This window comes from Argentina anserina, chromosome 4 (genome assembly GCF_933775445.1).
Source record: "Argentina anserina chromosome 4, drPotAnse1.1, whole genome shotgun sequence".
Lineage (NCBI taxonomy): Eukaryota > Viridiplantae > Streptophyta > Magnoliopsida > Rosales > Rosaceae > Argentina > Argentina anserina.
Window position 1 is genome coordinate 8,528,446 of NC_065875.1, and position 27,457 is coordinate 8,555,902.

At 39.8% G+C, this 27,457-nt stretch overlaps 1 protein-coding gene across 1 annotated transcript; it reads right to left on the minus strand.

Moving 5' to 3' along the window:
* Positions 1-23,557: 23,557 nt before the first annotated feature.
* On the minus strand, positions 23,558-25,975 carry LOC126789827 (tetraspanin-8-like). Its single transcript, XM_050515885.1, has 2 exons — positions 25,420-25,975; positions 23,558-24,130 (listed from the first exon to the last, which is right to left on the minus strand). The coding sequence occupies exons 1-2, from the start codon at positions 25,921-25,923 to the stop codon at positions 23,831-23,833; spliced, it is 804 nt and encodes a 267-aa protein (XP_050371842.1). The 5' UTR covers positions 25,924-25,975; the 3' UTR covers positions 23,558-23,830.
* Positions 25,976-27,457: the final 1,482 nt, after the last annotated feature.

Sequence of the window (27,457 nt, forward strand, 5' to 3'; positions counted from 1 at the left end):
TTTTTGGCCTCTGGCAACCTTCCCGTCTGCACTCCTCATCGGCGACAGCCCCTGCCGCTCCCCTACCCGTAACCCCTACAAACTCCCGCAGCTCCCCAGGGTCTCCTCTGCATTTGCTCTGTAAAATCTTATTTTTGCCCTACAAAACCCCACATCAAAGCATTCAAAATTGTTCCGCCATCTCGACCATAATTTGGCCATCTTGATCTAGAAGGCAAGGAATACCACCATTGGGTTTCCGACATGGAGCTCGCTTTTGAGAGCCGAGGGATCCAAGGCATGTTTGCCGACCCTCCTACTAATTTCCCACCTATGACCAAAACTCAAGGTTTCATCTTCATGAGATGTCACATCCATGCAACTCTCAAGAGGCAATACTTGAACGTAAAAGATCCTAAAGAATTATGGGACAAACTACGCTTGCGATACAATAACGTTCATGAAAAGCTTCTCTTTGAATTGACAGTTAGATGGGATAACATCCGTCTATTGGACTATAAGAGAGTGGATGACTTCAATCACGATATGTTATAGCACACCCCGGGACCATTTTCGATCCCGAAATGCAGCAATAATTGCCGTAGTCCTAAGTTAGTACCGATATGGAATCCTATGCATCGACAACGCTAACTTACAACTACAAGGCTATGGGGATAAGTAAATAATAGTGAATTTGGGTTAAAAACAAAGGAATCTCAATTTATTGAATAAATATGAATAAGTGGAAGGTAGCAAATAAAATGAAAGTTTAAATATAACATAAGAAAAGTGTGTTATCATAATAATACGGGCCAAAGGAAATAACCGCACGACTGAAATGAAGAGTAACAGAGTACGTGTCGTGCAATTGTTGAAGTAGAAACGAAGATTGGGTAAATAAGAAGTCACACTGGAATCTGGCTCCTCAGTATGAAAAGTAAACCACTAGTGATGCAACGCCACTAGCACCTAGTCCAAGTCCTCGCAAACCCGATGCGGGTGAGATGACCCAACCGTAGTTAGGTTTGAAAACCTTTTATATATATACATATGTCTAAATATATATAAATATAATAGTATATATATAGACCGTTAGGGTAAAAACACGTAACGAAAGTCAAACAGAGACTATAACAAGTCTTGTAAAGTTTAGGGCAAATCCAGTAAAATCATGCAGATGTAAAATATGCGACACAGCTCGAAAGATCAAATGCGCTGATGTGGTATATCCAACCCGACCGGCTCTAAGGTTCGCCTTCGATTGGTACCTGAACTGAGCACTAGAAAGATCTCGTCAGCTCCGATGCTGTGGTGCCTTCGTCCGAGCTGCTGCACCGTTGCTTCTACCTCCCAGGTGTCTTTGCTGCCACTCCAAGCTCCAAGATGGCCCCAGAAACTGAAGCATGCCCTTGGAATCGGAGAACCAAGTCATTGGAGTTCCCCGACATTCGGCTACATGGCGCTTTTGTAGGTACTATCGAAGAGAGTAGGAGAGGATCACGGCAGTGGTGGTCTCGTTGTCTGGGTCAACTGAATGGTGGCGCTATGCGCCAGAGATGGTGATGGCGACGGTGTCTCTGTTTCTTCAGAGAAGGGAGAGAAACGGAGAGGGAGAGGGAGAGAGAGAAAGATATATGCTTGGGTGTGTGGGTGTGTATTTAATTGAGTATTTATATAGGTTGATCTGACGGTCCAGATCAATTCGCTCAAATGGACGGTTAAGATTTAAAAACAAAAAATAAGAAATTCTTAAAATACGATTTAAAAGAGTTAACTTAGTAAACTCGTAGGAAATTAACCGAGCGTCGGAAAATTATCATGCAAACGCTCCCGCGCTCGTGATGATGCGTTGTTTAGTAGAAAAATACTAAACTACATTTTTGACATCTCGGAAAAATGTCAGTATCGTGACAATTATGCCGGAAATATAAAGAAATTTTCCAGGGGCTCACACTCTACCCCCCCCTCCCCCCTTAAAGAAATTTCGTCCTCCTAAGACCAAGGTCAAACATGTGTAAGTGTCATTCATAAGGCCCACACAAGAGTCGCTTGCGAATGGGAAGGTTGCTGAAAGTCGTCAGGATCAAATCATTCGAAAGACTCGATCTTCGTGACGTTTAAGAAATTCATGCTTCATTGAAAAATAGCGTACAACGTCAAGTCGTAAATCAGCTAGGATGGTTATGTAGAGCTTTTAGTAATAATATATTCGCTGAAGTCACTCTAAGATTGTGCCTTCTCAAACTTGTTAGAAAGTGTAGAAGTCGGCTTTCTCGAATGGTAAAACATCAAATCGTCAAGTCGACTCTTACACGAGAAACACGAATAGGGAGTAGAAGGTATGAAAACTTTTGAAATGAAGACAAGTGATAACTTAAAAAAATTATATAATAAGGGAAAAGTCTCCCACAACGAATTTCATAACAACGAGGTCTTGAAATTAACAAGATCCTCAAATTACAAGAACATATCGAATGATGAAACAAAGATCAAAATATAGTCATTCGGATTACAAAGTCGAAGGTCTAGATGTGGTTGAAGGGGTTACACGATCGAAGTCATACACCTCAGTGTAGTGACAAAACTTGATGCTCGATTGACTTATGCTAGGAAATGCATTAGATGCACTAAATACTTGGGCTCGCATAGCGCAACCCAACCTAGTTAGGGAAGAAGCGCTCAGAGATCAACTCAACAAACTACGCCGTGGATCACTCACATCTCTCAGGTAGTGATGGTGTCCTACCAGTTGTCAGCCTCTCCAAACAACTAGTAAACCACAAGTAAAGCACAATACTCTGCTGGTCTGTGTGTATCCTCTCCTGAATCTTCTTTACATGCTCTTGATAAACTTCTGCTCCCAAAACACTCGCATTACCCGAGAAGCTAGGAAGTCTCATCTTCAAACACCTTTCTAAACATCTAGTTCTCATATTCAGGTCATGCTCATCTGATGAGGAAGATAAGGTGTTCCCTAAGGCACGAAATGCCCATAACATACCCCGTGCATTTTTCCCCGTAAACAATTCAGAAATAAGAAACTATCTGAGGATACGAGCTTAAGGTAGGAAGAATGACTCGAAATTACCTAAGTGTTAGAAAAGATGTGGATGTGCCTCTTGCACATCCGACTTATGTTCTCAAGTGGTCTCATTGCGGCTCTGACGTTCTCACTATAACTTCACTATGGACATCTAACGGTTCCGTAGTTTCTTGACATCTCAGTCTAGAATGCAAATGGGTTGCTTCTCGTAGGTTGCATTACTCTGAAGGTGTAGATCTGTCCAAGCTATGTTCTGGGCTATATCGGGTGGACTTTTCTCAATTGGGAAACGTGAAAGACATTATGTATATGCTATAACTGTGGCAAAAATAAATCATGTACGCCACTATCCCAACTATCTAGGCTAACTGGAAAGGACCAAAATACCTTGGTGCCAACTTTCCTTTAACTCAAAAACAATTAACTCCCATACAGGGGCCAACTCTTAAATAAACAAAGTCACCGACTGCAAACTCAAGAGGTCTCGGCCTCACATCTGCATATGAATTATGTCTACTCAGGGCTGCCCTAAGGCCCTCCTGAATAATCGGGATCTCCTCTGGAGTCGCCCAGATAACCTCAGGACCAAGTAGAACATTGTCCTCCGTGTCAAACCAACACGTCGGTGACCTGCATGGTTGCCCATACAATGCCTCAAATGGGGCCATGCCAATGCTACTATGGTAGCTGTTATTATAAGCGAACTCAGCCAGTGACAAACATCCATGACATTGCCGAAGTGAAATACACATGCTCGAAGCATGTCCCCAAGTATCTGAATGGCACCACCATCTGGTTCCTACTGGCGTTCCTTGTCGGACTTGTAGCTCCGGCCTCTATATCGGCCAGCTCTGGCCGCCAACGGCCGGCGCCGCCGGTTTCTGTCGATTTTTTCGTTGTTTCTCGTCATTTTTTCTGTCATATTTCCAGAAGTTCTTGCTGCCACGTTTTCCCAGTCCAAACATCACCCGGTTTTGAGTTCTTTTGACATGGTTTTCTCCAAATCCGTTATCTACACTCACTGGCACTTTTATGTGTGTTTTTACACCGATTTTGGACCGTTTCTACCACCTTAATTTACTATTTGGTATTCCACTGCTTCAATACCATGTTTTCCTAACTCTTTAGTTAAAGAATGTAGTACTATTGCCATGTGATACATTTGATGAGATCGCACTTTGTTTTGATTCCTTTTCTTACAATATTCTACGGTGTATTGTATGTAATTGTTCTCGTGTCACTGACTCTCTTAATTTTCATTTTGTAGATGTCCTGCGGCGAAATCGAATGTCTAGCTGATTGCGGCACCACCCACACTGTTCTACGGCACATGCAGTTGTTCACGGATCTAGTGCTTTCGACTTCTTCGATGACTACAATGATTGGCTCAAACTCCATCAATCAAAGAAGAGGCACCATTTTTTATATCTTGCCTAATGATACGACTCAACGTCGTTGACGGACCTTGCTAAGTTTGAAGGACATACGTGCCAATGGTTTTCATCTCGATACTTATGTTGAGAATGGAGATGAATATCTTTGTGTTACCTCTAAGAAAGTAGACCAGCGCTGCATCTTAGAGAAGAGGAAGAGTCTCGGGGATGGTTTGTATCTTACTTCCATTTGAATCTTTGAATCATATGCAGTTGAATGCAACTTTTGTGATTCAGACTCTTATATGCTTTGACATGCCCATCTCGGGCACCCTGGACGTGATATGAGGATTAGAATTCTTAAGAATTCACATGGTCATCCATTTTTGATGTCCCGGAAAACGATTGGAGGATCACCTCATCCGTGCTCCACATGGCGAGGCCGTACCTACCCGTGCATTGCACGGTGCGGCTGAGCCTGCCCCTCTCAGCGGCTCCACAACATTCATGTTGTTGATGGCGGCATCTCTTCCGTCACAGAAGCTTGTGATGCCTCTCGTGATTTCTCATGCCTCCCTGGCAATTTATGATGCCCATCGCTTGTTTTGCAAAACTTGTTCTCTTGCTAAATTTCAGGGAAGTCCTTCTAAGGCTTCAACCGAAAACATTTCATTCTTATAACGTATCAAAGTTGACATTTGTGGACCTATTCAACCAGAATGCGGACCTTTTAGATATTTTATGGTATCGTTGATGCATCGACGAGTTGGTCACACGTCGTTTTGCTATCCACAAGGAATGTTGCATTTGTTAAGTTATTAGCTGAGATCATCAAACTTGGGGCTCACCACCCTGACTATCCTATCTAATCCATTCGTTTGGATAATGCTGGAGAATTCACCTCCAAAACTTTTGATGATTACTGCATGTCTATTGGCATCGAAGTTGAACATCCCGTTCCTCATGTTCATTCACAGAACGGTCTAGCAGAGGCTACCATCAAGCGTCTTCAACATGTTGCTCGGGCAATAATTATGGGTACTAATTTGCCGGTCTCTGCGTGGGGATATGCCCAACAACCTAAATATCATGCTACAAGCATAGTCATAACACTTAGAAATCGAAATTGATCAAGAACAATACTCGGCAGAAACCAAAACAGAATTTTCATAAAACCAAAATATAATTTCGAATCCTTTATATAAATTGAATCAAGTAGCTATTTCATAGACAAAATTGAAACAAGATTACACTACACAAATCGCAAGCTTCATCCAAGAACAAGAATAAAACCAAAAACCGAATTGACATAAAGAGTGAATCATGGTTACACTTTATAAATCAAGCAATCCACAAGTGTATAGCCGTGACTTCTATGGATGAAACCTTCTTCACAAGCGTGCTTGAAGGCTATTGATTGGTGGGGAATGATGGAATCGGTTTTAGGATTTCTTGGAAGGGTGAGGAATGAATTCGGCAGAGCTATGACTTGTGTTTTTGTGTAAGGTTGATGATGATCTGAATGGAGAGGCCGAGCCTCTATATATATGAGTTTAGGAAGCCTCTTGCCGTCCTATAAGGAAGTAGAATCCAATTGGGAAGCTGAAATCCTCTTTGTTATGGATTTGATTTATGTACTCCATATCCAACTTGATGTAGGAAACCAAGTCCAATAGGGAGATCACAAATAGGGCTGCACGGCAACAATCTTGGTCCAACTAAGAGTAGCTAGGCCGGCCTCCTCTTCTCCTTCTTCAACTCGAATATGATTTCCTTGTTCAACTAGGAATGCATCTCGGCATCTCTACTTCCTTTCCAAATATGATTTGTCTTTCCTGAAAATAAATCGTCGATTAAGGAATAGGAAAGAATGAAAATAGGAAAGTAGAGTCCTAGTCGAGTAAGAAATCCTAGCTCAATAAGGAGTTCTAACACTTCGCACAATTTCATCATCAAATCATCTAAATTTGAAATAGCTCTACTTAGAACATACAAATGACAAATATGAACCTAAAACAACTAAATAAGAAGTAACAAAGCATAAGAATAGGGCATATAAACATTAAGAACGTCACACTTTGTGCTCCTATCAACAACCCCACACTTAGACTTTGCTAGTCCCTTAGCAAACACTAAAAAGGGAAATCAAAACAGAAAACGAAAACAATACAACTAATACTAACGACACAACACTAATGCCTTCAACATTTTGTCTCAGAGATCTTCAAACTCATAGCATCAAGAATAACACTCAATCAAAATAGATAGGATGAATTCAATGGTTAATAAGCATGAGATTTCGTTTAACAAGTAAGACATGGCAGAAACAAAGGTGAAATTAAGCTCGACATGTTCAAAACAAGTTCAAATTCAACTCACATAGGATATGCACTCCAAATCTTTTCTCTCAAGAACATGGCATATGCTTAAAAGCTTTTCACACACAAGAGTTATAAACATAGTGAAATCGAAAACCTCATGAAAGATATCAATCATATGCACAAATGAACCCAAACCATATGCTTACTCATGAAACAAACTCCACAAATCAAGAGCTACTCATTTTAAGAATCATGCGGATCTTTAGAAAAGGGATAGGTTAAGCTCGGCATGGATACATTTTTCAAGGATAAAGGAATCACAAAGGTCATCCTCAAGACTTAGCAGAGCAAAACATCCACCTTATGTCGCCATACTCCATAAAACAAGGCCAAATATCATCATGTTGGACCCATCCTTCACTTTATACATTGTGAAAACGAACAAAGGCTAAAGTATAACATTATTGAGCCTTCAACAAATACATCACAACTCCAAATTCACCAAGAACAACATGTATGCCGAGATCTTCATTCAATCTTTTCATTTTTTTTTTCTTTTCTTAACCGTGCATCATGAATCTTTTCTTTTCTTTTCTCACGGCATCAATACATTTTTCTTTCTTTTCATTCTCTTTTCACGGCATAACATACATACAATAGCATAACCCCACACTTGAATCAAATCATCACTCCATATTAACATCCAAAATCGGCTCTGCCAAGCCTTAAAGACAAGGTAGAGATATAACTATACTAAGCAAGGATATAACATGTTGGTAATGAAAGAAAAGGCTTAACGTAGGCTCAAAGGGGTTAACACTAAGGTGTCCCAAGCATGGCTCAAATAGGGATATACGGCTTTTTGGCTTAAGTGGTGGAAATCCTAAAAAGATCCAACAGTACTTTTCAAAATCAGAGTATATTATGACATAAAGCTTCGAAAGTTTCACAAAGTAAGTTCTAGCATTCTCTAGTTCATTGCAATTCTATGGCATATGAATTGATCAAAATAAATGTAATGAGGTTATACAGCCAAGAAATGATAGAATAAACTCTCCAAAGAAAGGCACAAGTATATGGCTCGAATCTCACATAGGTTCCATGAATTCAAGAAAGTAAGGAACATGCTCATTCTGTACCTAAGTTTCAAAATCCTCAACTACTACATGTTCGTACAAAATCTACACATCGATTAACCATCAAATAACAATGAAGTTCATTCCAATATCATGATCATCTATCAACCATAAATTCAAAGATCAACTCATCCTAGACAGTTAAAGGCATACCTAGGACTCAAAACAAAAACAAAACAACTAAACAACTTAAAAATCGAAAAACAGAACCAAAATGACACTAAAATTCGAAAATCAAAACAACAAAATCGAAACACATAAGCATCAAACACTAGAATTCAACGAATGATGTATACTCCACCCCACACTTAAAACTTATATTGCCCTCAATGTACAATATGATAAGCAACGAAAATTTAAAAAGAGATAAGGGATAAGAAAATGCAAAAACTCGTTGATGGCTCCTTCATTGGCTTAAGTTTAGAGTCTATAGCCTAGACTATCTCCACAGCATCACTTGCTTGTCGTAGGATCAAGGAGAGACGTGTCCTCCACGTTATGTTCCACGAAATTGTCACAGTACGGCTTCAAGCGATGTCCATTGACCGTGAATTCCTTTCCATGCACCATACTTTTGATCTGAATAGCACCAGAAGGAAAAACATTAGTAACAACAAACGGTCCAAGCCACCTAGAACGGAGCTTGCCCGGAAACAATCTAAGTCGAGAATTAAACAAAAGAACTTTCTGCCCCACGACAAAGTGTTTCTTCCTAATCATGCGGTCATGGAATGTCTTAGTCTTCTCCTTGTAAACCATTACCGAATCATAGGCCTCATTTCTAATCTCTTTAAGTTCATGCAATTGCAACTTCCTATGTAATCCGGCCTCATCAATGTCCATGTTAAAATTCTTCACAGCCCACCATGCACGATGTTCAAGCAATCCACAAGTGTATAGCCGTGACTTCTATGGATGAAACCTTCTTCACAAGCGTGCTTGAAGGCTATTGATTGGTAGGGAATGATGGAATCGGTTTTAGGATTTCTTGGAAGGGTGAGGAATGAATTCGGCAGAGCTATGGCTTGTGTTTTTGTGTAAGGTTGATGATGATCTGAATGGAGAGGCCGAGCCTCTATATATAGGAGTTTAGGAAGCCTCTTGCCGTCCTATAAGGAAGTAGAATCCAAGGAAGCTGAAATTCTCTTTGTTATGGATTTGATTTATGTACTCCATATCCAACTTGATGTAGGAAACCAAGTCCAATAGGGAGATCACAAATAGGGCTGCACGGCAACAATCTTGGTCCAACTAAGAGTAGCTAGGCCGGCCTCCTCTTCTCCTTCTTCAACTCGAATATGATTTCCTTGTTCAACTAGGAATGCATCTCGGCATCTCTACTTCCTTTCCAAATATGATTTGTCTTTCCTGAAAATAAATCGTCGATTAAGGAATAGGAAAGAATGAAAATAGGAAAGTAGAGTCCTAGTCGAGTAAGGAATCCTAGCTCAATAAGGAGTTCTAACACTTAGCACAATTTCATCATCAAATCATCTAAATGCGAAATAGCTCTACTTAGAACATACAAATGACAAATATGAACCTAAAACAACTAAATAAGAAGTAACAAAGCATAAGAATAGGGCATATAAACATTAAGAACGTCACACTTTGTGCTCCTATCATAAACTCTAAGGATTCAAATCCTAGAAAGAAGCGAATGACCAAGGCACAACGCGTCATCAACAATGAATCTCCATCGTATGAAGTTGTCTCTGATTACAGCTATGTCCATGAATTAACTCAAGTGTTACCGTAGGACGCTATGGAACCTTGTTTGATGCCAGAGAACAACGAAATCTCAATGAACTACACGAGTGAGCAATCAGTACGAAACCGAGCCACTACATGTATTGATGACTTTTTCGCTTACTCCGTCGCACATGACATCATATCTGAAGACGACGTTGAACGTCGCTCTGTAGCTGAATGCAAACGCGGAGCAGATTGGCCGAAGTTGAAGCAAGCAATCTAGGCAGAACTTGACTCATTAACGAAGAGAAAAGTCTTCGGAAATGTTGAATTGACTCCAATAGATGTCAAACCAGTTGGACATAAATGAGTCTTCATTCGTAAGCATAATGAGATGAACGAGATTGTGCGTTATAAGGCAAGACTCATTGCGCAAGGATTCTCACAACGACCTGGCATTGACAGTGAAACTTCTTGTAAGTCATTTAGCTTGAGAATGTAATAAATCGCATTCTTTTCGTTTTCTCGTCGATGTCAAATGAAACAAAAACCGACTTCGGAGGTTTAAATTAAAAATGTTACGTTTCCACGTTACGGGAGCCTACTTTTACTCCGTCGCTCGTCTCCGAAAGTTTCCTTCCAAAAGTTCTAGAGCTCGTCGATACGAGTTCATTCGTGTACATGAATACGTAAACAATATGTACATGTACAGTAATACATGAACAGTAATTACGTAAAAACTGTAAATTACTGAACAATAAACAATAGTACTGATTCGGCATTTGAGATTTTATGTAACATTTCTAACATATTTTATACAACTAGGTGATTGACAAAATAAGAGAAAGACCGAACTTTGATAAGTAAATCTCACTATGACGAGTAAATCTCACTATGATGAGTCTATCCTTGACGGTGATTCATAATTACGCTTTATTTTAAAAGATCAAACTATGATATGTATATGATATAGTGGGTTGTGTATGTGTATAAATGGTAAACAAAACGATACATATATGTGGGTTGCTATATTATATACTATCATATTCTTATTTCCAAATGAGTTTATTTATAACACTAATTTTTGTTTTATTTGAGCATGAGTCGCTTAGTTTTTGTATAATAACATGTGAGGATTGTATTGTACGTGGTTTTAACTTGAGTCATGTTAAAAAGTTTTTCTGTCTTCGGACGTGTTGGCATATCGGAACCTAGACTTGGCCGGGTAACAGTTACGATTCAGTTAGAGCTCTAGTCTGTCTGCCGGTGTACAACATGAGGGGTAATAGATGGGTTACCTAGGTCTCATGAGTACCCATATTTTTGTGATATTGGGTAACAGATCAGTTGCCCAATGTCTGACGGCATACTGCATGAGGGGTAACAGATGAGTACATGGGTCTCATGAGTACCCGTATTATAAATGTATTTGAGTAAACAGATGGGTTGCCCAATTTCTCATGAGCATTTATATTTTTCTGATATTATTGGACATCCAGATGGGCCATCCTGTGACTTATGACTACATGTATAATTAAATGTTTTCCGTATTTTTCTCTTGTATTACTATGCGTGTTATATTGTTATTTTACTCATACGAGCTGCAAAGCTTACCGGGTTTGTGTTTACAATCCCGGTGCACCTATTCGATGGTGTAGGAGATAGTTCTGCAGGTGTGGATTAGCAGAATTAGAGGGCTACTCTGAAGATTTCGAAGTTTGATTATTTCTATTTGTGGTGAGGATTGAGAGGATTTTACATTTCCATTTGTTATAATGCTTGAATTATAAATTGGTTTTGTAATAATCAAATCGACTGAGATGTATTATGAACTCAGTTACGATACGCTGTGACTATAAGATGATTTCGATTTATTTGAGATTGTTTTAGAGTTTTTCATGGCTTCGAGTTTTGTGTTTAACACTTGAAATTTCGGGGTCGTGACAGTTGGTATCAGATCATAGGTTGTGTATTTGGCGATCTATCAATATCATCCAGGAGCGATGACCTGACTTTAGCGGACCCTCATCACATGCTCTTCGATATTGATATGTCACTGGGTACGCAATAGTGTTTGGAGCCACACCGTAAGGCCTGGTCCTCTAAATAGAAGTGTTGTGATAATACTTCAACGATTCACCTCCTCTCTAAATATCTTAGTTAATATATGTTGGATCTGTTTTATTTGGGTTCAAGTATTGACTAAGTGTTAAATGTTTTAAGGTGATGAATTTGGAATAGGGCTGTGCACAAGGCCAAGGACGGGCAATAGGCCAATGCCGAGCTAGGGCTGGAGGCTGAGTCCACAATGTAGAGAACCTCTATGAGGAGGTGGCGCGATAGGATGAACAGGTTGACCCTGAGGCAGTCATTAGAGACAAGGGTCGTGTTCTGAAGGTGATTAAGGACATCAGTAGTCTCTCAGCGCCATCATTTCATGGGGGCCTGGATCATATGGTGGCAGATCATAGGATTGAGAGTATGGAAACCTACTTTGAGATGATGATGTGCTCTAAGATCGAGAAGAGGATGATAGCCACATTCTTCTTAAAAGATGATGCTATGGATTGGTGAAAGAGTACGAGACAGACTATGGATGTGTCCACTCTGACTTGGGAGGGTTTTGTGGCATCACTCGAGAAAAGTACTTTCCAGCTACAGTGCATAAGGAATTAGAACTTGAGTTCTTTGATCTGTTACAGGGAGATATGACCGTCAATGAGTATGATGCCTATTTTTCATAATTGTATCGGTTTGTCAGGCCAATGGGTACGACGTCCTTAGCCCAGAAATTTCTACGGGGACTTAAGCAAGAGTACAAGACCATCATATCAGCACTTTGTCTGTCTACCAAGGAGTTGATGTATGAGACTCGCGGGGGAGATGTGGAAAATAGGGATACTCGAGGAAAAGGGAAGGCAATCAGTTCAGGCAGCGGGTCTGCAGGACCGAAAGGTGGATCTTGGAAGAGGCCGAGAATCTATTACGAGACTCTAGTTAAGGTGGCATCTTCATCTGTTAGGGCTGCACCATTTAGGCAGTTAGCATCAGTAACGTGTTTCGTGTGAAACCGAGGAGGACATGCTGCTTAAGTGTGGGCTAGTGAAACATATGGCTAGAGACTGCACCCGACCTCCGCATGATAGACATGAACATCAGCAGATGCAGTTACCAGTGGGCCAAGCTAGAGTGTTTGCAGTGAGTGAGCGAGACACAGGAGTGGAAAGTACCTTATCTATTTTTGACTACCATGCTAGAGTTATGTTTGATACAGAGCATTGCATTCTTTTATTGCTAGTTCGGTAGTGGAGATGTTAGAATTGATTCTTACACCTGTTGGGAACTCTCTATGTGTCATTTCACCTCTTGGAGTGTCTCTCAAACTGGAGACAATCTGCAAGGCTTGTCCTATTTTGATCGGAGGTAGAGAATTCTCTGCTTCTTTGATAGTGATTTCGGACCACACCTATGATGTGATCCTAGGAATTGATTGGTTGAGGCCGCAACACGCATTGATCGATTGCTTTGACATGGTAGTGTTCTTCCATAGTCCCAGAGAACCAGTTTTTCGTTATCGTTGCCTCAAGTCAGATAATACCATGAGAGCAAGAGTTTTGGCACATGTGGAATATGTCCATCATAAAGTAACTATTGCAGACATTGTGGTCGTATCTGAGTATAGTGAGGTGTTCTAGGAGATACCAGATTTACCTCGTCGGAGAGTTGTGGATTTCTGCATAGATGTGGTACCCGGTACGGCACAAGTGTCAAAGACGCCTTATAGATGGGACAAAATGAACTTAAAGAGTTGAAGGTACATATAGATGAACTATTGGACCAAGGGTTCATTAGACCTATTCGTGAAATAGAAAGATGGTTCTCTACAGTTATGTGTGGACTACAGGGAACTGAATAAGCTGACCATCAAGAATAGGTATCACTTGCCTAGGATTGATGACTTGTTCGATCAGCTTAGAGGGGCTACCGTATTCTCTAAGATTGATTTGAGATCGGGTTACCATCAACTCAGATTGAAGGAAGAAGATATATCACATATGGCTTTCAAGACCAGGTATGGACACTATGAGTTTATGGTCATGCCCTTTGGTCTGACAAATGCACTGGCTGACTTTATGAGTTTGATGAACCAAATCTTTAGCCCGTACTTAGATGAGTTTGTTGTAGTGTTTGTGGATGACATTCTGATATACTCCAAGTCTCAAGAAGAGCATGTGGGGCATCTGAGAACGGTGTTGCAAACTCTAAATGAAGCAAGATTGTACGCCAAACTCGAGAAGTGTGAGTTCTGGAAGGGAGAAGTCAAGTTCCTTGGTCATGTAGTCTCAAAAGATGGGGTATTAGTAGACCCGTCAAAAGTGGAGGCAATGAAGAGTTGGAGTCGTCAAAAGAACCCTACTGAGATTCGTAGTTTCCTTGGTTTGGCAGGTTACTACTGGAGGTTCACTGAAGGGTTTTCTAGTATTGCATCGTCATTGACAAAGTTGACCAAGAAAGACGTTCAGTTTGTGTGGACATAAACATGTGAGGAGATATTCAACAAACTAAAGACTAGCTTGACCACGGCTCCAGTGTTGACAATTCCCACTAGTGGGGGCGGCTATGTCATTTATAGTGATGCATCGCTCCAAGGGTTAGGGTCTGTGTTGATGCAGCATGGAGGAGTGGTTGCGTATGGTTCTAGACAGTTAAAGGTCCATGAGAAGAACTCACAATTTAGAGCTCGATATAGTTGTCTTTGCCTTAAAGATTTGGAGACATTACTTGTATGGTGAGAAATTTCAACTTTTTTATGATCATAAGAGTTTAAAGTATTTGTTCTCACAGAAGGAATTGAATATGAGAGAGAGGAGATGGATGGAACTCCTTAAGGATTATGACTTTACTTTGAGTATCACCCTGGGAAAGCAAACGTGGTGGCCAATGCCTTAAGCAGGAAACCGAGGGGTATGATAGCTTCTCTTATGGATCAAGAATGGCTTATGCTCGAAACTTCATATGAGTTTGACCTTATACAATCAGGAATATAACCAATGGTCCTTATGGGTAGTGTCTCAGTGCAGCCTACATTAATCTCAAGAATCATTCAGGGTCAGACACAAGATATATTCTCACAAGCTAAGTTGGCAGATCTTGTAGTAGATTCGCTTGATGAATGTCTATCCGAGTGGAGAGTTGGATCCGATGGAGGTTTGAGGTTTGGGACAATATTGTGTGTCCCATAATGCACTGATCTCAAGGAGGAGAACCTTTACATAGCACACCGATCTCATTATACAGTACATCCAGGGAGCACCAAGATGTACAAGGACCTTTGTAGGCAATTCTGGTGGAACGGGATGAAGAAAGACGTGGCAGAATTCGTATCAAAGTGTCTTACTTGTCAGCAAGTGAAGGTAGAACATCAACGACCTGCTGGCATGTTGAAGCCATTGACTATTCCTCTTTGGAAGTGGGAACATATCTCTATGGATTTTGTGACTGGACTTCTTAAGTCCAAGAAAGGTCACGATGCTATATGGGTGATTGTCAATCAATTGACGAAGTCGGCACATTTTCTTTCAGTAACAATGAAGTACTCAGTGGATGTGCTAGGGAAACTATATGTGGAGAGATAGTGAGACTTCATTGAGCACCTGTTTCTATTGTTTCTGACCGAGATGAACGTTTCACTTCTAAGTTCAGGGGTGGTTTACAAAAGGCTATGGGTACTACCTTGGATATGAGTACTGCATTTCATCCTCAATCTGATGGACAGACAGAAAGGGTGAATCAAGTGATGGAGGACATGTTGAGAGCTTGTATGCTTGATTTTAAAGGAAGTTTGGAGGACCACTTGAGGTTGATTGAGTTTTCCTACAACAATAGTTACTATTCTAGCATCGGAATGTCACCTTATGAAGCCCTTTATGGTAGACCATGTAGATCACCTATCTGTTAGGCCGAAGTTGGTGATGTGGCACTAATGGGCCCTGAGGTGGTTCAAGAAACCTCAGAGAAGATTTCGATTATTCGAGATAGGATCCGAACAGCACATAGTAGACATAAGAGCTAGGCAGACTTAAAGATGAGACATTTCGAGTTTGAGATCGGCGACCACGTGTTCTTAAAAGTCTCTCCTATGAAGGGCGTCGTGAGATTTGACAAGAAATGAAAGTTAACCCCGAGGTATGTTGGGCCCTTTGAGATTCTTGAGAAGGTAGGAGAATTGGCCTATCGACTAACTTTACCTACTAGCATGTCGGGCATTCACAACGTCTTCCACATTTCAATGTTGAGGAAGTATGTACCAGATGAGTCGCATGTGATTGATCACAGCTCCATAGAGGTGAGGAAAAATGTCACCTTTGTTATTGAGCCGGTTCGTATTTTGGATAGATCCACAAAGAAGCTTCGTAGGAAGGAGGTAGAGTTAGTTAAGGTGTTGTGGAGTCACCATGATGAGGGTGATGCCTCTTGGGAACTGGAGTCGGATATGAAGACAAGATATCCGCAGTTGTTTGTTGAGTAGAATACTCGAATTTCGGGATGAAATTTCTTTTAAGAGGGGTAGAATGTAATACCTCGATTTTTTCGAGTTTGTGTTGTGAAACTTCTTGTAATTCATTTAACTTGAGAATGGAATAAATCGCATTCTTTTCTTTTTCTCGTCGATGTCAAACGAAACAAAAAACTGACTTCGGAGGTTTAAATTAAAAACGTTACATTTCCGAGTTATGGGAGTTAACTTTTACTCCGTCGCTTGCCTCCGAAAATTTCCTTCACAAAAGTTGTAGAGCTTATCGTATACGGGTTCATGGACATGTCATGCACCTTAATCGGACATTGTATGTGGAAGTTATCATCGATGGAAGTTCGTTTTTGATTTTGGAAAATGTATAAAAGGTGTTTTTAGGAAACTAGGGTTTCCTTAACCAGAAACCCTCTCTCTTTCTTTCCCCCCACAACCTTCCCTCTCTCTCTCGACCTCGACCCCTCCTCTCTCAAATCGCCTCCGACTACCGTGGCCATCACCGCCGGCTCCAAAGGCACCACACGGCTTGCAGCACCAATCCAGGGACTCGACACGTCTCCTTGTTCCGCCGTGAACCTCAAACGACAATCCAAAGATCCTGCAACTTCCACAGCATCCCAAGCTCTTCGCCGGCGAAACCAGAGCATGGGGGCTAGCTTCTCGTCGCCGATCCTCAATACGGGTGCCATTTGCAAGCGGGTTAGAGCTCGATTCGATCGCCACCACACCCCTGCACCAATTCAACCACCACTTAGGTTCAAGCTTCTCTAGCGACTTCCCGGCAGTTCTAAGGTTCAAAATAGGTATGGAGATGCTTTAAATCGATTGATATGCATGAGTGTGTGAAGTTGTGGCAATTTGTGGAGAATTGGAGGAGGGAGAGTACGTACCGCCGCCTAGGGCAGCGCGTGAGGGAGAGTGAGAGGGGCAAGAGACGGCATTAGGCCGTGAATGGGTGGAGGAGAAGAAAAGAGAGAGTTTATGGCGGCGGTGGGCAAGCCACGCGCGCCAGTTTGGGCGGCGCGTGAGCTCCACGCGTTGCTATTGTGGGTGGCGCGTAAATGCCACGCGCGGCTGCCGGAGGGTAGCGCGTGAACAGTGATTTCCGAACAGTAATTTTTTGTAAAAAGTAATATATGTACAGTAAATGTAAAAAGTAATTTTTTACAGTAAAAAAATAAAAGTAATTTACTTACAGTAATTATAAAAGTAATTTTCTGAATAGTAAATCGGTGATTAGTATTTACTCGAACGGTAATTACAATGAAACAGTACATTGGTGTACATGAATACATAAACAGTATGTACATGTACAGTAATACATGAACTGTACTTACATGAACAATAATTACGTAAAACCCGTAAATTGCTTAACAGTAAACAGTAGTACTGATTCGGCATTTGAGGTTTTACGTAACGTTTCTAAGTACTTTTTATACAACTAGGTGATCGACAAAACAAGTGAAGGATTTGCTTTCGGTATTGTGGAAATTACGGTCAGGAAAATAAGGTGAGTAAATCTCACTATAACGAGTCTACCATTGGTGGTGATTCATAATTACGCTTTATTTTAAAAGACCGAACTATGATATGTATGTGACACAGTGGGTTGTGTATGTGTATAAATGGTAAACAACGATACATATATTTGGGTTGCTATATTATATACTATCATATTCTTATTTCCAAATGAGTTTATTTATAGAACTAATTTTTATTTTATTTGAGCTGAGTCGCTTAGTTTTTGTACAATAACATGTGAGGATTGTATTGTACGTGGTTTTAACTCAAGTCATGTTAAAACGTTATTTTTGTCTTTGGACGTGTTGGAATATCAGAACCTAGCCTTGGCCGGGTGACAGTTACGATTCAGTTAGAGCTCTAGTCTGTCTGCCGGTGTACTGCATGAGGGGTAACAGATGCGTTACCTAGGTCTCATGAGTACCCATATTTTTGTGATATTGGGTAACAGATGGGTCGCCCAATGTCTGACGGCGTACTGCATGAGGGGTAACAGATGACTACCTGGGTCTCATGAGTACCCGTATTATAAATGTATTTGGGTAAACATATGGGTTTGCCCAATTTCTCATGAGCACTTATCTTTTCCAATTTCTCATGAGCACTTATATTTTCAGATATTATTAGACATCCAAATGGGCCGTCCTTGATAAAAGCATTTTGTGCTACGTTCTTAATATATTTTTACCTCCATTTTTTCTTTAGTTAGCCCTTATTGTTGTCATATCGAGGCATTGAGTCATAATAGGAGTCTTGGACGGTATGAGATGTGTGTTTGTGCTTAAACGAGTTAAAAACGAAGATTTGGTCTAGAGTCCTAGTTTGAGTAGGAATCCTTATAGGACTAGGAAACCTAGTGGGATTAGGAGTCTTCATCTTTCTACGTTTTAGTCATATTGGCGATATCTTGAGAGTTCTGTTTGCACTTGAATCCTTATTAGACTAGGAAACGTACCATTTGGGAGAGTTCTACTTGAACTCAAACTCTTTTTAAGAAACTTTCCTAAATGAACTTTTTGGTTCTAGTAACTTACTTGTTCTAGTAAGTTTCTTTTTTGCAAATTAGAAACTTTCATAATCTAGCTGAGCTCATCTATTACATGTTTCTTTTTAAGACAACAAATGTCGTGATTAAGACATGATTTTCGAAATACATTATCTCTTATTTATGTTTTCCTTTTCTTATTTTCAAATTTGAGAGATAATTGCAAGGAATAAAGAAGACCAATGTCGTGCAAGACCCTTGAGGATTTGTAAGAGTCCAAGCCGTGAAAAAGGAGACTTGGTGGGATAAGGCATGAAAAAGCTTGTGAAAGAAGCTAGACGAAATCAAGGAGGTTGTGCACTACATGGAGAGCTAACTCACGGATTGAGAAGTAAAGATAAACAAGGAGTTGTCGTCCATATCCAAGGAGAAGAAGGAGATATCGTGCCTACCATTCAGCAAAGGATAAGGACTCTTTGCCGTGTCAATTAAATCAGATTTCCAAGGCATTTCAACCGTGTATACTTGAGAGAAAGGAGGAGATAAGAGCTGAATTAATCCAAAGAACTAGGAGAGCCATTCGATTCCATCATGGCAGCAAGATCACAGCCGTACATACATGGACCAAGCAGCCAATATGCCGTGCAGCTCTCCCTCCTCCTTCCTCTATATATAGCATGGCATTCCTTCACAATTTTCATCACCATTCTCTCACAAAGCTAGGCCGAACCTCTGCCAAAATACATCCAAAAATTTCAAGCCACAACCTTCATTCATCACCACCATAGCCGTGCTACCCTTCCTCCTCTCCATAATCGAATTCATCATTGCCGAATCCTTCAAGGTTTCTAATGTGTAATTCATCCATTGCTTATAATTTTTCTTTTGGTTTTCTGAAATTTTCGAATTCATTGAATGAAGTATTGGATTTTATTTTAAGTTTTATATATGAAGAACATATTTTCAGACTTATTTGGTTTTATGTTTTGATTGTATGAACTATTTATCATATGTGTATGTCGTGTATAATAGTTAAGGGAAGTAGGATTTTTGAATTAATTTAGGTTTTACTTCAATTAATTCCATGAACTTGTGCATCTAAATCAATGTTTGAGGAAACCAAGGCCATGGTTCTCCTAAGGTTGCAATTTCATTCACCAAAGTGTTCTTTAATTGTGTATGCGCTTCGTGTTTCAATTATTGATACTTGTATAGGGTTATGATAGTTCTAGGAATTTGCATGCTTAATCAAGATGAGTGACGCCATGCTTGCTTACATGTCTCCAATTCGACTTATTGTGCTTATGTGCTACTTTGTTGTTTAACTAGTACGCTTCGTTATGTTAAACTCTTTTTAGCATATGTTTAGGATTGAACGCTTCGTTGATTCTAAATAATTAAGAAGTCTTAACGATTAGATGAACCGCTTCGGCTCTAATTAGAATTAGAATTGAAATGGACTAAAAGGTAATTGAAATATTTGCTGCATATATGTTGTTCTATGCGTGTCATACATGTTTCTTGAGTAGAATTCGTGTTTTGGTTATGTGATGAGTGGTAGATCAATTGTATATAAGTAATTTAGGGTTTATTTTAAGTAGTAATTTTAGAATCCAAATCAAATCCCCTAATAATATGATAAGTTTTGAGGCCCTTTTGATTCCCCGGACTGAACGATCCTTGCTTATTCTATAATAACGATGATGTTTTTCAGGGTATCTTAGAGACGTTATAACCAACGATCTATCAATCATGTGACTTATGAGTACATGTATAATTAAATATTTTTAGTATTTTTCTCTTGTATTACTATGCGTGTTATATTGTTGTTTTACTCATACGAGCTACAAATCTTACCAGGTTTGTGTTTATAATCCCGGTGCACCTATTCGATGGTGTAGGAGATAGTTCTACAGGTGTGGATTAGCTGAATTAAAGGTCTACTCTGAAGATTTCAAAATTTCATTATTTCTATTTGTGGTGAGGATTGAGAGAATTTTACATTTCCATTTGTTATAATGCTTGAATTATAAATTGGTTTTATAATAATCAAATCGACTGAGATGTACTATGAACTCAATTACGATACGCTGTAACTATAAGATGATTTCGATTTATTTGAGATTGTTTTAGAGGTTTTCATGGCTTCGAGTTTTGAGTTTAACACTTGAATTTCGGGGTCGTGACATTGACTAAGAAGAGACGTATTCTTCTGTTATGGACATCATTACATTCCTCTACCTCATTAGTCTGGTAGTGTCTGAAAGACTAAAACATGCAGCTTATGGATGTAGTCACAACTTATCTCTATGGAAATCTTGACGCATAGAGAGAGAGAGAGAGAGAGAGATATATATATATATATATATATATATATATACGAAAGCTCCAAGGGACTACCTTTACCTCCATCAAGTGCCTCCAAACCACGGAGTACTCATACAGTCAGATTATGTCGTTTGTTGTACGGGTTGAAGCAATCCGGAAGAATGTGGTACAATCGGTTGCACAAATACTTAAAAGAGAGAGGTATAAGAATAATGAGCTATGCCTATGCGTGTTCATATGAAAGACAAATTCTGGATTCGTCATTGTTGATGACATGAATATAATTGGTACTCTTGATGAGATGGAAGAGACCGTGTCTCATTTAAAGTCGGAATTTGAGATGAATGACCTAGGGAGAACGAAATTATGTCTCAGCCTTAAGCTTGTGCATACAGCCAACGACATCTTAGTTCACTAGTCGAATTACACGCAGAAAATGTTTCAACGTTTCAATATGGATCTATGCAGTCCATTGTCTACTCCCATGGTCGTCTGAAGTATAGATATCAAAAATGATCCATTCCGTCTTAAAAAGGATGATGAAGAATTTCTTGGTCCTGAAGTTCCATACCTTAGTGCAATTGGGGCACTATTGTATCCTGCTCAATGCACTAAACGGGACATATGTCTCGCAGTGAACTTATTAGCTAGATTTAGCTCCGCGCCTACGCTACGTTTTTGAAATGGTATCAAGTATTTGTTTCGACACTTGAAAGGTTCCCTTGACATGTGATTGTTGTATCCCTGCAATAGAGAGAACACCATGGTCGTGCCACCTCACACCGGCACCACAGGTATCCCCGAAAGTACCACCGTATGCGGTAGAGCCGCCGCAAGCAACCATGGCGTGTCAAGAGCAGTATTCGGTCCCGACTTGCTCTTTCTCCCGATGCAAAGACTCCAAACAACTTGTTAGTTGGTTATGCTGACGCAGTGTACCTCTCTGACTCTCACAAGGCTCGTTCTCAAACTGGTTATGTGTTTACCATTGGGAATACGACGATATCTTGGAGATCCACGAAGCAATCTCTTGTTGCTAGTTTTTCAAAACACACGGTGATCATTGCTCTTCATGAAGCAGTTAAAGAATGTATTTGGCTACGGTCACTTGTTCATCATATTCGTGATTCTTGTGGATTAGTCTCTACAACTGATCAACCTACGTGCATTTATGAAAATAATGTTGCTTGCATAGAGCAGACTAAGTTAGGTTTCATCAAGGGAGACAACACCAAGCATATTTCGCCCAAGTTCTTCTACAATGTTCAACAACAGAAGTTCTTGAATGTTCAGATCAATTAAGTGAGTTCAGAATCCAATGTTGCAGATTTGTTCACTAAGTCTTTGCCTAAATCTACTTTTGTCAAACATGTGAAGAGCATTGGCATGCGTCGTTTATCAGAACTTTAGAATTTGGTAGATTTCATAGGGAGTCTACATCACATGTTAAGATCTTTAAGTAGTCGGTACATTGTGCTTTTTTTCCCTTCGATCAAGCTTTTGTTTTACCCAAGAGGTTTTTGTTTTGTTTGTCAAGATTTTTACCGAGGCAACGTTATGTGCCATGCAACCTAGGCATGCGATACAATGAGGAGTGTTCCAGGAGAATTACGATTCTATCCTTATGTGTGTCTTAGCATTGTTAGGTTTCTTATTAGAGATAAATTAACATCTCTGTAAAAGATTAAGACTCCGAATCCTACGGGATTGTGGTTTTGTAATGCCTATATATAGACCCATATTTCATTCAATAAAGATACAATTACTTCATCCTGCATAAAAGCTTAATTAATAACAAACGAGCCGACCTTTCCACAAGTCCGGGCTAGGTCGAACGAGTCGAATATTTATTATTTAAACTCGGCTCATTTTCAAGGTCAGGCTTAATATTGAGCTCAAACTCGGCTCATTTAACTTTACGATCTCGAGCCGAACGAGCTAAAAGTGAGCCAAACACGAATCGAACACAAGCGGCTCGAGAGCCTACTTACAACTCTAAATACAAAATACTCGGAAAACATGAGCAGGGCGGCTATAAGTATGATTTAGTTTGACTTTGGCCTGTGGGACATAAAATATATAGAAGTTGAACGTCGTCGCTTGCTTGACGCCAAGCACTAAACGCCTAATTAAGAATGGAATAGAAATGAATTGACACGTACGTTCCATAACTGGAATGCGCTGCCCTGCTATGCCGTGGAACAAGTGCACATGTGCTCAAGATGCGTAAAACAAAAATATAAACTCATTCAACTCTGCCATGATACTTGCCAAAAAAAATAAACTCCGACCCACATGATAGGAACTTCCACTTAAGAAACCAGTGCTTCTCTTGCCCATTCTACATTACCTAATTATTTTTCTCAACTGCAATCAACCACTCATTTCCTAAATTTTCCCGTACTCGACCAAACTGATGCAACACACCAACAACAAGCCTGTTATTTCTCTGCAATATACGTCTGATGCACGTAAGGTCCGCACAGACATAATTATAATTATTACATCGTCAAAACTACGTTAAACAATAGAAAATACAGATATTGGGTTAAACCAAGTCGGAGACTTCGCCACGAAACCCGAAAATTGTATGAATGCATAACTCAAAGGCATCACACTGCTTAAATAAGACACCGGCAACAAGCCATGCAAAACAACTGAGCTGAATCATCATCTTTCTAAAACAATGTCATATAGAACAAGAGGCTGTGTATCACGAAATAGTAGCAGCTGAGAAACATAGACATAAGCTATACCATTTTAAAGCTGAAACCTAACCATCAACAATGATGAAAGACTTTACAAGAAATTTTAACACTGAAAAGGTCAATAGGACATAAGTTTCCATCAGTAATAAGAGAAAGTCCCCAACTACTCTTTACATCCAATCCAACTTACTACTGCTGCTTCGAATATTCAATCAGTGCTTGTAATATTGATTGTCCCTCCTGTTGTTCCTGAATGCGCAGCACCCAATAGAATACACGATGATGAGGAAGATAAGGAAGACAATGTTGACAACAGCCGTCTTCTTCCAGTTACTTTTCAGATTGTCGAGCAGTCCGGCCTTACATGACTGGCAGTTGAAGCACAGAACCTTTGGATCACTATCCCATACATTGCAGTCAGGATTGGCAGACACTGTAGTAGTATTCTTGGTCCAGACGGTGGGACTCACATAGGTAAAACCACATTCATCTGATGGCTTACAGCATCCGGACTGCAAAACAGTAAACAGTTTAGGAGACCTGGTCAGTCCAGCAAAGCGCAACACAAAACAACAGAAACACAGACCAACAATATTAATTGTGCAAAATTGAGTATTGACAGAAGTATATAGACTCCAGGTAAAGTGACAGGCAAAGTGAAAAAGTATAAATTGCATAGTATAAGCCAAAAGAACCAATTGACTAAAGGTACCAGGAACCTTTCGAGTTTTTCCCCTTTGGAAAGTTCAGAAATGGAATGATCCTTCACAAAAACGAGCATATAAAGTAGTACTTGCAATGACCAAATAGGAATTGCAATACCAAATGAATCAAGTAAAAAAGAAACTCCAAATGGCTATCATACACACATATATAAATACATGGTGTAAAAAGAGAAGTAGATAGGTCATCCCTAGGAGATTTGTTTGTAAAGGGTATCGATGATCATATCCACTTCCCTAAAAATGTATGCCAACAGTAGAACAATGACTAGAAATAAAACCAAATGTAAAAGCTAAATGCATGAAACAATAGCATTTGTACCATGTAAAATGCACAACAGCACTAACACGACATATACGAAGCCCAATAATTCACAAATCAAGCTCTTCAAGTCCCCGACAACAACAATATAGCAAGGGAGTAAAGCAAATGGATGTGCAAAGAAACAATGAATACCAAAAATCCAATCCATAAAGAAGAGATTGATTAGCAAGTACAGCAACAGAGCAAACCACCAAATGACTAATACAAAACGACTTCCAGGTGAGAATTTACTCCACGAAAAAAAAAACATAAAGTCAAGTAACGCAACTTTTAACTGCAAGAAATAATTAGACTCTTAATATTAAAATTTCCATGTATAATGACTTAAAAAAGGAAGAACCACCAAACCTACTCAAAGTGAAACCCTACAAAAGTTGCAGATCAGAATCAAAATATAAAAAGAAAACACCCTTTTCAACCTTCAGCAGAAAAACTTGTGAATATGGCTTTTTTACCTTTTTCAAAGTCAAGTTCTATCCCACACAATATTATACTGTAGCTTCAACTAGGGTCCAATCATTATTTTTGGAGTGAACCTTATTTCAAAATTTTAATTAGCAGCTTTTAATGAAACTACAATAAAAACAAAAATACTCCTAATTAAAAAAATCACATCAATATGATAATAGCCGCAATTCAAATTTCATAATCAACGCCAGGTCTCGAACAACAAACACATCACATCAAAAACATTCAGATCTCAAAATTAAATCAAAATTCAAAATCGAAATAGAGATCTGGAGAAGAATACTACCTGAAGAGAAGAGAGGTTCTCGACGTAGAACTGGGTGAGAGTATCATTGAGATACTTATCCTGGAAATCGGAGCAGACTTTGCTATCACTGAGGCAGCTCTTGATCTTGTCCCAGTTCTTGGTGCTGTTAACTCTCTTCTGAAGCCAGTGGGAGTAGTCGCCGAGCTTGTACTCCTTGTAGCCCTTGCCGGAGAGGGCGTTGCCGGCGCCTTTGTTGGTGATGGCGAAGGCGAAGATGGTATAGGCGAAGAGGACGACGATGAGGAGGAACATGACGAGGAGGTAGACCCAGAGAAGCCAGGAGACGCGGAAACAGGCGCCGATGAAGCCGGCGAGGGAGACGAGCATGAGGAACACGCCGAGGATGATGACCGGCTTGTCCAAGAACTTCTCGCACTCGGTGCTGCCTTGCTTGCTCAGCCAGACGCCGGCGACGACGATCGGGATGGAGAGGAGGAAGGTCAGGAGGTTCAGGGCCCCCACCAGGTTGTTGCTCAGCTTCATTTTCACGCTGCAAAGGGAAATTGCGGTTTCTTGTTACAGAGAGAGAGAGAGAGAGAATTGAGGTTGGTTTTAGGGAGAATTTGTTGTTTATATAGTGGGGGTGGTGGGTGTGATAGTGTAATTTATGGAGGATTTTAATTTTCTTTTTAATTCTCCGGAGACGAATTTTTTCAATTTTTTTGATTCCTGATAACGTCGACGGTTTTAGTCTACGAGGAATTAAGTCTCGCAACGACTACTTGTTTAAAGAATTTATCTTTTTGAATGATTTGTTTCCTAATAACATTTAAGGAAAAGAATTTTTCTACAAAAAGTATATTGTTCCCAGAGGAACGAAATGAGAATAATAACAATTTAATAAAACAGAACGTCACTATTTATTGATTGATAATGAGGCATATATATAGGCATTACATAACCACAATCTCGTAGGATTCAGAGTCATAATCTATTACAGAGATGTGAATCTATCTTTAACAGGAAACCTAATCAGATTAAGACACACACATAAGGGTAGAATATTAATTCTCCCAGAACACTTCCTTTTGTGTCGCATGCTTAAGTTGCATGGTGCACACATCGTTGCCTCGGTAAAAACCTTTTCAAGCAAAATAAAAATCTCATGGGTAAAAACAAGAACTTGATCGAAGGGAAATAGACCACAACGCACCGTCTATATTTGATAGCATCATGTGAGGTAGACTCCCCCTGAAGTCTACGAAACAACTCCTCCTAATTAGTGTCATAATCATGGAGTACAAATAACAACGTATCCAACGTTCATTACATGCTTCTCAAAAGTAGTCTTGGGCTAATTATTAATTATTAATCTTGCCACACATCTTTAGATCATACATGCTATACATAGCCAAACTTAGATCTTAGGAAACAAGATTGCATAACAACTCAAAGCAAGAGTTAACAATGAAAATCAGATTCTCGGGTAAAGTGACCTTCACTCACTTAAACGGCCATAACGTCTTCGCCACAATAGGTATCAGTGAACCGTAAAATGTTCTGGAAAGTAGACACCCGTGGTTTTCCAGTGACATAACGTTCACAACCTAACTCGAACGGAGCAGTTCACAATGCTCTGTCAAAGTTGACTGACTTACAAATTTCCGGACAGAACTGTCCTACTTTGCTAAAATGGGCATACCTCACTCAGTTCGATAGCTATGAACAAATGATTGGTTTCCTGGAAGTTAGATACATAGACTTTTCCAATGGTACTAAATTCACCATATTTCATTGAACGAGCTGTTATGTAGGTCTCGTTGAAGTTAACCTATGAGACTGGACATATTCTGATTTGTCACATTCAATGTGTCTTTCACAAAGGAATGAGGGAATGGATCAATGAAGGACTGATTTTAGTCCGAGACGGAATCGTACGTATCCTCTATGCTACCAGTGTCGACATTAACACTAACGCGTATGCTAATGTGTGTGAGCTGCTAGCGGCGTTAGTGTGGGAGGAATGTATTGATTCGCTAAATGTAGAACTGGACCCATGTCAATAGAACAATTCAAG

Coding starts and splice junctions, on each gene's coding strand:
- LOC126789827 (XM_050515885.1), bottom strand. CDS start 25,923: ATGAAGCTGAGCAACAACCTGGTGGGGGCCCTGAACCTCCTGACCTTC. Junction 24,131..25,419: donor AGAACCTCTCTTCTCTTCAG/GTAGTATTCTTC, acceptor ACTGTTTTGCAG/TCCGGATGCTGTAAGCCATC.